Raw genomic sequence first — 13,025 nt, forward strand, 5'->3', positions numbered from 1 at the left:
TCAATAAAAGAATATCCCTCTTCAATTGAAGGTAAAATTTGTTCTTATTCCATATTCTTCTCATGTTGCTGTTTTCTCATTTCTAAATAATCTAATGACTCTTTTCAGGTGAAATTGATAAACAAAATAAAGGAAGAAACAGCCAAACATAAGGAGACTGAGTCTAGGAGAACAAGAGAAATTGCTCAACTTCGAAAGGAGAGGAGAAAGCATGAAAATGTTATCCGTTCCCTTGAAGCTGAGAAGCGTGCCAAAGATGTTGTCTTGAAGAGAAAACAGGAAGAGGTGAGCCTTAATATCCAAATGTTTATTAGTATCATCCTATTTTCAACATTCTAAATACCTATTAACTAGAACCCACAATAGTTGAAAGCTAGTAGAAAGTTGAAACTAGACAAAAGGTGTCGCTTCTGTTATGTCGGTCTTGACTGTTGACATCTTGACATTTTCAAATGATATTTGAATTGATCGGTAGTGAAAAAATCAATAAATTGATTTTAAAATTGAAAATAACAAATATAATATTATGCTCCATGATACAGTTTTGTAAGATTCGAGAAATGTTGATCTTCCATGTGTGTAGAAACAATGAAATCTAAGGATGGTCACTAACAACAGGGCAAGTGTGTTGAACATGTGTGTACACATATAATATATGCTCGACATGCATGGTGTGTCATCAGCGAGAGAATTTAAACAAAAAAAGCTGTTTGACAGCAGCTTCTAACACAAAGTAAACAAACAATAACAATAAATAAACCGCTGGAAAATAACAAATTATAATAAAAGACAATACGAAAAAAAAGAAGATACAAAAGCTAACCTCAAAAAATTTGTTCGAAGTCTTTCGTTGTGATGGCACAGCAATGTTCGTTGTGTACACACATGTTCAACACACTTGACGTTAGTGGCCACCCTGACAGTTTTATCTTCTATACAGATTGTCCCAAGAATGGTGTAACAGACGAAGATCATAGATTGTACTTAAAATTTGCTACAAAAATGTACTGTAATGTTTTCTTATATCGACCTTAGCTTTCGAGATATATCGATTCTTCCATAATTAAAAAATCGTCAATAATTAGGAAACTCAAAGTCAACATCTAATTCTAAGAATTTGGTTGGAAAGAGTGAGAAATTCCCAGTAGATTCGTATAATTTCCTCCTTTGTTTAAATTTGTTGAACTTTTTATGAGCGCTCAAACTATTATAAATTTGGCTTTGAACTTGACGAATGTCCTTTTTTAGCTTTGAACTTTATCTGTTTAAAAAATGTCAATGTATAACTTATTTTGTTCAGGTTTCGGCGCTGCGAAGAGTGGCGCACCACGGGAAGCTCAGCAACCGGGCGGCGGGGAGAGTGCGCTCCACCAAGATGGCCGCTTCATCACCAAAGATCGCCAAGCAGAAATGGACGGCGCTCGAGAAGAACATCTCCACCAACACACTCAACAAACAGTCCATTGTCGCCTTGGAGAGAGATATGGAAAGGTACAGAAGATACACTACACTGATATTGATGTCAATGGGCCTTACTGAGTTGCCCAATGTACCTAGAATACAATGTACTCTAGGTAAACTGCTCAGCCTGTTATATTGTGGAATGTTGTATAATTGCAGTCTGCTATATTACGTGGGATGCTGTAGAATTGTACTTAGGATAAAGCACTAGAAGATTGCCAACTATCACTGTGAGATATTTGCAATGCTACTAGTAACAAACGAGCAAGCCGTAGGAAGACATGGTAAGGCAACCTTTGTTTGAATCAATACAAATCAGCATGTTGCATGGCTTTTCAAGAAACAAACAAATAAAGACAATACGTCGCACCACGCTGTGCCGCATTTTGTATTCGACCAGCCTCACTAAAATGTGGTATCTTATCTTTTACTTTTTTAGATAACTCATTAAAAGATGTGGTTCTTGTAAACAATTACTCCAAACATTCTCGACGTCTAGCGGAAATTCAATCAATAAAATAATTATTCGACAAGTAGTTTCTTGTTATGAAATTCATCGAAAATAATTATTGTGTTATTATCTGTTGTTTGCAGACTGATTAACGAACGAAAAGCTCGTCATTTAGAACTAGAAAGTAAATTACGAAGGCTGAACGATCTCCAGGTTTCCCATCCCCGGGAATATCAGCTCCACGCCGATCTGGAGGAAGAAATAGAATCTCTAAGAGCAAACCTACAATACATCCAGGAGAGCATTCAGGATTCACAGCAGAACATCTTGCAGGTCGAGGAATCCAAGGTAATAATTAATTTGTAAGGTGGAAATTACTGAGATATTGCAATTATTCAAATGCTGATGATACGTTGAATGAACGTTTTCTTCGTGCTTGTTCTTTATATAATCTCAGTGAATATATGGCATGATCCAACCCAGATAGGTACGTTTGAAAAATGACCAAATATTTCTGAGCTTTTGTTTTAAATCTTGTAACATTTGTTTAATCTAGGGTGATTGACAGAAATGGGATGTTTTTATATTAGGTACCCTACTACACGGAAAGTAGTGAGCGATGGTATTAGAAAGGTCATAGTTATGTTGTTTATAATTGGAAGTTTCATTTACACTCTAGATGTGGGATCTCCACAGAGGTGTTGGCACGTTAGGTGGGACCTTTGTTGTGCGACATATTTATGCTAACAAAGCCATAGAGCGACACAGAATCAGATTCATTGTTCTGCCGCGTAGGCCAGTTCAGATTTAAGCAACATTTGTGGTGGATGCATAATAAGAATACAACGGTATCATTGAAAAGTGTAGAAATCCGAGGCCTAGCGTACCGTTTTTGAAATCACGTTCTCCGTTGTGAAACTTCAAGGAAGCCATCCGAAGAGAAATTCAATCCAAGTCATTCCATAATCAATGTTACGAGTAGCAATGCTAACACATACATTCTACCTCAAAGAATGCATAGAAACATGTGATTAATCGGAAGGACGCCATCCACACAATATTATTTTTGCGACCCATTTTTTGAGATCATAACAAAATTTCAAATTTATATAAAAATGCATTTTAGTTCGATATTCAAAAAGTTATGACTTTTTCAAAACCATCCGTTTCTCACTATTTCTAACATTCCAAACAGTATGTGGATTTTTCTAGTATAAAAGAGGATTGTGATCGTTTCTTGAAACGTTTCTTATAAGTTATACATCTTCTCTCAAATACTATTTATTTTATTAGAATTTTATCGTTTTTATTAATTGGTATTCCAACTTCTGATGTTTTAGCTGGAAAGGGAAGCTGAAACGCAAAGAACTCTGCTGGAGCACATTGTAGGAAAGCAAGGAGATCTTCTTACAGGATCCGTTCAAGTCGAAAGCACTCCTTCATCAGACTCTTCCAGGTCAAACTCTCCAACTGCCGCCGATACGTAAGTCTATGAAATAAGAAAATCCGATTCCATTCACACGATAAGAAAATATTTAATTTTGTTACAAGCAGGGTTTGCATTTTTAAATATAAAAATACAAGGTTATTCTTACAATGGTTCAAGCTAGAACAGGGAACGACAATTAATCGTTCTCAATTCTTTCGAGACTTCAATGTTTTAAATCGACTGTTGAAGAATCAAGTTGGAATACCCTTTAAAGTTTTGAAATGAGAACAGCTATTTCCAAAACCCTGTTTTCAGCGTTTCTAAGTTGGCAGTATACCCGGCTACCGGGTCTGAATTCACTGTGAATTCTTCTATTCTATAAAATTTACAAATGCAATTTTTCAATAAACCATTGTTATTATTATCATTCAATAACAAGTGGATTGGTGGAAAAAGTCTAGTATGTTGTTACATGAGCGCAAACATTTTGCCGAACTCTATAGATGTTTTAGACATTTTTGTCGTACTCAAGCTACATTCTCTGTCTGCAGATGAATTCTGCAGAACTTACTTTTTGTACAAATGGCCATTTTTTTACATTTTCCATTTCATTGATTATTCAATCTGGAATTCTAGAAGATAAGATATTTTGTTGATTATATAGAGTTTTATGAAAAAATGAAAGGTTTATTCTATTTAAGGGTTTTATAAAGATTTCGAGGTTTTTGATTTAATGAAAAGTAATAATTATTTACTGAACGATTTTCATCTAAAATTACTATTATCTTGACTGTCCCTGAAAGCCTTGTATATGTAAGAGAAATATGTAAGATTGCTTTTATTTGTGTGTGTTGCAGTATCAATGGCAACGGCTTTGGTATGACTGGCAGCATGACTGGTAGCATGACGAGGTCGCAGGAAGGAGGCACCAAGTACCGGAAGCACACAGCCATGGCAGAGGAGATGCTGTATGCGAACAGCGGGGGTGGCCACAAGCAACACCCCACATCGGCCCCCCTCACCCTCCTACCTCCGAACTCATGCCTCCGCCCACCCGTGCGCTGACCCGTGTGCCCAGTGCGCCAACCTCGCTCAAGTGAGTTAGCTTGTTACTCATAGTAAGTGTTTCTCTTAGAACCTATGTGCTATCGTTGTTAGTAGGCATTGTGATATTCTATTTAGGTACAGACTTATGCGCTACGAACACCCGCATTTCACTTTTTATCACTGACGCTAAGCCTATTATATCTACATCTGTACAAATTATAAGCAGATATAATTATAAATACAGATACAGTATGTTTACGAACTCCCTAACAATACTCTAGGGAAGAAATACATTGCATGATGTTTGCTGAAGTATAATTGCGAATTTTCATTAACTCTCAGCGAAATTACTTCTTCCTTTCCGGTTGTTTTCATAAGAAGCCAACCAAGTGGTATTAAAATAATACCATCGTTTAATTATTTTCTAATAATGTTCAAGAACCTTCCATGAATTAGAAGGAACTTCTGAACTCTGAGCCAATCATTTATCATTTTGAAATTGATTGATGTTTGCTACTATCTGGGTCTGATAGTTCAGGTTCGAATCCTGCCAGAGCTTACGTACTATAGTAGACTCATATAGATACTTCTGGGAAGAATTTTTGCGCAATCTGCGAGAAATAAGGAAAAATTTTTGCGCAAATCCCCCTCCCCCTCCCCCCTCCCCCTCTGCGCATGCGCCCCCCTCTCCTCCCCCCTCTCCTCCCCCCTCTCCACCCCCTCTCCTCCCCCCTCTCACTCTCCTTCTCCCACTCCCTCTCCCTCTCCCTCTCCCTCTCCTTCTCCTTCTCCTTCTCCCTCTCCTTCTCCCTCTCCTTCTCCCTCTCCTTCTCCCTCTCCTTCTCCCTCACCCTCTCCCTCACCCTCACCCCTCTCCCAGTGAGGACGAGGGGGAGGAAGAGAGAGAGAGACAGTGAGGGAAAAAATAATTTCCCTTTTTGGAGGAAAAATTCCCTACTGTCAAATTAAAGTGAATCCATCTTTCTACTGTCAAATTAAAGTGAATCCATATTTCTACTGTCAAATTAAAGTGAATCCATCTTTATACTGTCAAATTAAAGTGAATGCTAAATGAGTGAATCTGTATTTCTACTGTCAAATTAAGTGAATCCATATTTCTACTGTCAAATTAAAGTGAATCCATCTTTATACTGTCAAATTAAAGTGAATGCTAAATGAGTGAATCTGTATTTCTACTGTCAAATTAAAGTGAATCCATATTTCTACTGTCAAATTAAAGTGACTCCATCTAATGCTATACTGACAGTGAGAGTCAACCTTGGAAGATATGCTCAAATTATTCTCTCAGTCAGATCTTACTTCAGCATCATGAATCTCTAAGAACCCAATTCAACTTATACTGACAGATTAAAGTGAATCAATCCCAGTCTAGTATAGATAAGAAACTCTTTTGTAGATGTGCTAAAACCCTATTACTCTTTAAGTTTCTCGTTCTAGAGTTAGTTGCAAGGATCTTTAAATGCAAGGATATTACTTTAAATGCAACCCTAAAATCTTTAAATGCAAAGTGAATCCATATTTATACTGTCAAATTAAAGTGAATACATCTTTATACTGTCAAATTAAAGTGAATGCTAGATGAGTGAAAAAATAATTTCCCTTTGAGGGAAAAATTCTCTACTGTCAAATTGAAGTGAATGCTAGATGAATGAATCCATCTTTATACTGTAAAAAGTGATTGGTTTGCTTTCCACCCGACAGTTAAGAAAAATTTCACAAATTCTAAAATTTTCTATGTGCTGTACAAACCTGCGGGCGTTGCTTTTTAAGTGTGCTCTCCGAGAATATCTATAGTAAATTTAGTACGAACAAGCATTCCAAAAATGGCTATATATCCTCAGACCTATATCACTTGGGGTATCAGCTCTATTAAGTCTTAACAGAATGATCTAAGTTGATCTTTTACATTTTTTATCTGCAATGTCATACAAGCATTTCCAAAGTTCATCGGTATTTGTAACAATAGTTGAGAAATCTTTGCACTACAATAATGTAGATGACCTGTATCTAGTATGTTCAATAATTCGAAAATCTCAGATAAAATTGGAAAATGTACATTTTCTGTTTTTGTTAACGGTAAATCATTGCCTTGAATCCTGTTGAAAATTTAATATTTTTTGCAATAGAATCAATTCATTGAATGAAATTGACATCAAGAGGTGAGATAATTTTTTGAATTTAGCAAAGCTAAAACACTGCATGACCTCGATTATGTTATGAACAATAATGTGCACTTAGCTGTAACAGAGTTGGCTCTGAGGGGGCGTATCTCTTGATAAGGTCAAGCTGTAACAGTTGTGTCTGAGGGGGCGTTTCTCGCGTGCTCACTCAATCAAGTCTACACTGATACTAAACCAAAATGTTCGAGGAAATATCTGAATTAAAAAATTTCACTACAACAATACATCATAACTTCATCTTCAATTTTAATCAATTTATCTACAGACAAATTGTATGGACGGTAATAGCACAAATAGTCTTTTATATCGTTCAAATTAACTGTGCTTAGAAAAATAGCCTTTAATTGTTTCGCCAAACTATAATTTTCACTAGATGATTTCTGAATTGCACTTTCACACTCATCATACCAGTCTATGCAGTTTTTTAACCTCACTTCCAATTTGTTGTCAGCAGATAACCACTTTGCCGGATCCATCGTTGTCGAGTAGTAAAACTATGTGTAGGGTGGCACTATTATAGAGTAATTAAACGGTCTTTCTTTGTTTGCAGACAGACAACATGTGCGAGCTTTATGCAGTCTCAGTGCATGCGAGCAATAAACACACTGTAATTCCTTTCCGTTGTAGAAGAATCCATATCGTGCAAAGTTTCTTTTCTGAGCATTCGTATACATAGGCGCCAATTTCATACTTTTCATACGAGTATTCTCGCACAAGAAATTATTTGTTTGATACATATTTTTAAACAGCAGAGAATTATAATGTTGGGCAGAGAATAAAGCACACCTTCCATCGGGTCTATACTTATGTATCTTACATGCATCATAACACCACGAAGTGGTGAAAAAGCTGAAATCGGGCTTGAGAAAGTCCTCCGGTATGCATTGTACGTTAGAATGCAATCTTCTCAAAAACTTTGCTTTCTCAGTTCCTTTTGTAAAAATTTTTTCATAACCTGCGAGGTATTCACGGATATTGTCTCATTCCATTCCAATCTCCATCACTCCATTTTATTTTATGATAGTTACGTTCCAGCCATGTTACGTCGTTAAACAATTTTGTAGTCAATTCCATCTTTGGAAATGGTGATTTGAAATGAAATACAACATAATTATTGCTCTCATCGACAATAGCAAGTTCTTTCACAATAATTTGATTACAAGTTTGCTTAAACCAGTGAAGATCAACCGTAGCAATTTTCGTAGGTGTCTGCTTTTGCACTCCTTTCTGTTCCTCTTCACGTTTCTGTTCCTCCACCTCTGGCGCCCCCTCCCCCTCCTCCTCTCCCGACTTCTGGATTGGTGTACTGCTTCTCCTTGGTTCATAATAGAAATTTGTTGATTCAATATCGTAAAGTAGCGACGACTGAGCTTTGTCCAAAATATCAGAATCAAGATCACACTGGATAGATTGAGTTTGTGGCTTGTCCACCAAAATATCAGAACACAAAGAATAGGACATGATTCCTGTTCAAAGGTAAAACTGATAATGGATTACATTTGGTGCAGTACACACCTTATATAACCTGCAGTGATGCACTCTATCAACAAATTACTGAACTTCTTTCACCATGCTCGTGAGTGGCGTGTACTCCATCACACGATCGCTAATTAAAACGCAATACGCGGAAGTATTTGCAGGTACTGCACTATTAAATTCCATTTCAATACGAACATCTGTCGATGATTTCAAATGACTTGGTTGGTGTGAACAATCTACAACAATCAGCGGTGTTGATTCACAAAACGTTTTAAAATCGATTTCTGTTCCGAGTTCGCTATTGATTGAATGATTATAATACGAGGGTGCGAAATCCAGGAACATCCGGTATAAAACTTCCTTCTTACCTAGCAGATTTTCGTATGGATAATACTCACTATTCAAATATACTTTAACATTGTAAATATTACAGCTGTCAAAATTAGATATTGATTTTTTAATTTTATTCTTTCGATCAGTTTGAAATGCAATTATAATATATTTTGGAGTATCAAAATCGATGTTGTGCGTACTGACCAAGAATGAACAAGTGAATTTTGCAAATTTGGTAATTCACAAATTTCCCAATGGCGGAAACTTAATTTCAGTGGAGTGTCGGCATCGAGCAGTCTCAAAAATTTCAATCGCACATGATCTTCTAAAGTAATGTAGGGCATCCGCCATTGGAGCTTAGTAATTTTTACACTAACCTCTGTACCGGTTGCAGACTCGACGCATTGAGGTCTGAGGGCGACCTCAATAATACAAGCTCTTGTTTCAAGTTTAAAATTATTCTTTGAAAATCTTCAAAAATGGAAGGATTAATTTCAACGGCACACAGAAAGTGAATTTATTATCTGTTAGCTCATATCCTGCTCTATCAAAACCAGCTAAATGATATGTGTTTTTATCAGATGCGTTCTTCACAAGAATAGCTTTAATTGTAGAAGTTAAACCAATTAATCTTGATTTGGAAATTTGTTGACCTGCTAATTCGTATCGTATTTCATCAAAAAGGTTGCCCACTATGTTACTGCTTAATTTATAGTCTGCCGCAATGGGCGCACCAGCCGGTTGAGTTGCCTCTCCTGCTATTGTAATCGCAGGCGCTGCTGGTTTTGTACAGCTCACCGTTCCCTCAATTAATATAAATGATTTGCAAGGTAAAGTATAAACATCCAATGAATTTATTCCAATTCGAGCTTCATCAGAGTTTTTTATTTCTTGTCCTGAATAAACTGTATGTGTATGAAACTGGAATTTGGTTATGTCATTATAGAACTGAAGCTCTGTCTCCACATCCAGAATATCACTAATTGCGGCCCCTCCTGACATGTCGCCAATTAACTATAAAACCTAATCTTTCCAAAGTTCTCGCACTTTTAGCTGATAACGCCCTATTGCTTTTACTAGATGTTGACGCTATCGCGACCTTTTCTCTAATGACTTGATTATGCGTACACGTACTACGCGTACGCGGGTTGAAAATAAGATATCCCATTACTTTTGTTTTTCACGTATGTGTAGTCTAATTGTAATTGTATCTCTGCGGAAATCAATAAACGATCCGTTCTGGTCTGTTACCTTTACATTAATAGTTTGAATTCGACGTGTATTCAAAGGTACATAAATAATTGGAGAGGGTACTTCATTTATTAAATAACCGCTAGGAACCTTTGGCAAAAATTCGTGGATTATATGTTTTTCTTTTCCGTTAAAGTAACTGCCACATGCTAAATTACATTCAACAAGAATACCATCAATGCTCGATATGTTAACCAGATGTTTGGAATAATGCCATTTATTTGCTTGTAAAACTACATTATCAAAACCTAGTATCTTAGCAATCGAATCAGAACGTGTTAAATCAATAGGCTTATCAGAATAAATTCAATCTTCATAGTATTTGCATTTGATCCAAATTATAAAATATTTACTCCATTTTCTTTTTTCCAATATTTGTCAATTCGTATGGAGGTTGTAAATTCCAATTGGATCAAAATAATACATTACTTCCTACCTCTTATATGCAATCCAGTGGTCCCCGGTTGGCTGTGCTGTCCAAATTCACGATCGCATTTTCGTTTTAGAATTTTTTGGGTAATGCATCTAGCATATATATTCCTCTAAACGAATTTGTAATAAGCTAGCCAATCCATTAAATCATAGTTACTCAAGTCTCCTTCAATATCATGGTTTTTTCTGCTCTTCTTTGACCCTCTTTTGTTGTTCTACGTTCTTAACTTGAGGGAATAACTCCACATAATGATGATGGGTGGGGGGTGGGGGTGGAATAAAAGTCGCCACACTAAGCGGGGGTACGGCTTCAAATAATACCTTTACCTGCTATATGTGTTTCAAATGAGCTATAGCCTTGCGTCGAATATCATTACTATAACTTCTCTTCATCTCTGCTTCTTTTCTTCTTTTCTTTTCAAAGAACCACCAAAGTAATTTAGCTTTCATTACATTCGTAACAGGTAACTGAGACCTCTCTGGCTAGGGGAGTTTTCGGATTTTTAAAAATTTCCCACGCTGCGTTCGCTAGAATTCTGTCAGCTTTGGCTCGCTTAGAATTATCACTATTTAGTGAATATGCTATATCATGGGCCTTACAAGCCTGGTCAAGTTTGTTTATTCCAGGATCTCCACGTGCTAATCGCTTTTCAAGTTTCGTTCCTGGTCCGCATACTGGTAGCCAGGTGCTATTGGGATTTCAAAGGGTTTACATCGATCAATTTATTTAAAATAGTTGAAGTAATACCTGTAGCAGTCCCTGCCGCCCCCTTAAGTACTTTCGCCGCCGAGCTTAAGAAGCCTCTCCCCCGTTTTCTTCCACTTTGCTTTCTCTTACATACCACCATTGTCATTACCTTTCAACTCAATGGTTGAACATAACTAAAGTTAATTAATTAATCATTACACTATCTAAAAGAAAAATGGAAATTTCTATTAATTTGAATAATACTTTGAATTCATCTATTCAGATTGCATTTCAAAAACAGATGGCCCCATGCGTTATCTCTTATTCTCGCTACTGCTTTTTCCTCTATTACGAAAGAGAAATCCAAAGTTCCTTTTTAATCCTGCCTTCCTATACTGCCAGTTGAAATGAATCCATATTATTCACTTTATATGTTGTGGCTTGCACCCAACTCGAGCCTCCTGGCACGTTGCCGCTTTTTCCTCTATTACGAAAGCCATGTGTGTTGATTTTGCTCTCCTTTACTTGTCATCCTAAATGGCTCTTTCCGCGTAGCGGAGCACAGCATTTACGAATGAGGAGTAAAGAGAGAATAGAGAATGGTTCTCCACTATGATCGACCGTTTGCTACTACTAGCAGTCAAAAAAAAAAACGATGGCCCCTGCGTTATCTCTTATTCTCGCTACTGCTGCTTTTCCTCTATTACGAAAGAGAAAATCCAAGTTCCTTTTTAATCCAGCCTCCTATACTGCCAGTTGAAGTGAATCCATTCTGCTCCTCGGACGGCCTTGTGAAGGTCGGGAGGGCATTGCCCGGCCTTGTGAGTGAGCGACCGAGTGATGTCAGCTTGTGCGTACATCAAGCTATATATAAAAACACATTTCTTATCACTTAATGCAACTTGAGAGTGATTGATGCACTACACGTACTAGCTGCCGAGGAGGGCTATCACAATTGGCGAGCACTGCATACTCCACAGAGGTCACCGCTAACATTATTGATTGTAATAAAAATTTTTGTTACATTCTCATATTTTTGTGAAATAACACTAAATTGAACACAGCATTTTCTCACCTCACTACTCATAAGCAGTTGTGCTCTCGTGAAGGAACCTTACCTGCATCGAGAAAATCATAGCTGAGGAGCTAGCTGAGAGAAGCCTATCCGATTATTTCATTTCGTCAAATCAACACATGTAAGTTCATTTTTACTTAATTTTCCTCTTCTCGAAGGACAATATTGTTCTCCATGTTAGATCCTTCAACAAGGAGGATCATTTTTCAAACATGAATCTTGACATGTTTTCTATCATCAATGAGACATTTTAATATTTAACCAACCAGAAAGATGCATTTCATTTATTTACAATATTGCACACATACTTGATTTTGATCTTCCTTTGTCAATCTTGTTCTAAGCCTGTTTCATCTGAAGAATCTCGTAAAAAATTCCAGATAAGTTTATTAATTGTTCTTTTGTTAAATGAGCATTGTTTTCTATTATAACCTTCTTAATTCTATTGATAGACTGTGTAATTATTGCCAGACTACAGTCCAACACTTCTTTTCATCCCAATTTCATAAAATAAATTGTCCAAATGAAGGTTCTTCAATTCTTCAACTTTTCAATTCTTCACTAATTTCCACGTTGAAACAGACACATGAAACAATTGATTTTGAATTTAGAAAGATTAAGATCCGAATTGACAAAAAAGCACTAAAAACTGTAAAATAAATATTATTACTGTATTGTTCCTCATAAAACTAATGAATAAAGCCGATTAAGATCAATTAAAAAATGATAATCAATTAAGGTTCACCAGAGAGTTATGCAAAACTTTTGTTATAATTAGATTTATGAGAAGCAAACCAACATAATTAATTTCTCACTATAATCCCTCTCATAAACCACGTACAGGGTAATCTATAAAGTAAATAAATGAAGATCTTTGATATAATTCAATATATTATGTATATTTTGTAATTCAGTTTAATTAATGAGTACTATACTTACAAAGATTGGCTATCATGCGATCGTCACTCACCTATTATGATGGAATCTAGACCACAATAAACATTTTCTTTTTTTACAAACAGCATTAAAATACATAACAATTTTGAATGTTTTTCAAGGCTCATTTTTGTTATTACATTGAATTCTATGCATACCTCTCTGTTTGTGATCATGAGTTTACCAGCAGTAATTTTCCAGTTTACTCAAAGCTTGTAATTTTTCAATTGTCTGCCTACGAT

At 36.3% G+C, this 13,025-nt stretch overlaps 1 protein-coding gene across 1 annotated transcript; it reads left to right on the forward strand.

Moving 5' to 3' along the window:
• The first annotated feature begins 104 nt into the window (after positions 1–104).
• On the forward strand, positions 105–4,421 carry LOC120356572 (kinesin-like protein KIF21B). Its single transcript, XM_039445526.1, has 6 exons — positions 105–285; positions 1,301–1,491; positions 2,056–2,274; positions 2,592–2,616; positions 3,253–3,395; positions 4,199–4,421. The coding sequence occupies exons 2-6, from the start codon at positions 1,376–1,378 to the stop codon at positions 4,404–4,406; spliced, it is 711 nt and encodes a 236-aa protein (XP_039301460.1). The 5' UTR covers positions 105–285; positions 1,301–1,375; the 3' UTR covers positions 4,407–4,421.
• Positions 4,422–13,025: the final 8,604 nt, after the last annotated feature.

This window comes from Nilaparvata lugens, unplaced genomic scaffold, assembly GCF_014356525.2.
Source record: "Nilaparvata lugens isolate BPH unplaced genomic scaffold, ASM1435652v1 scaffold7139, whole genome shotgun sequence".
Classification (NCBI taxonomy): domain Eukaryota; kingdom Metazoa; phylum Arthropoda; class Insecta; order Hemiptera; family Delphacidae; genus Nilaparvata; species Nilaparvata lugens.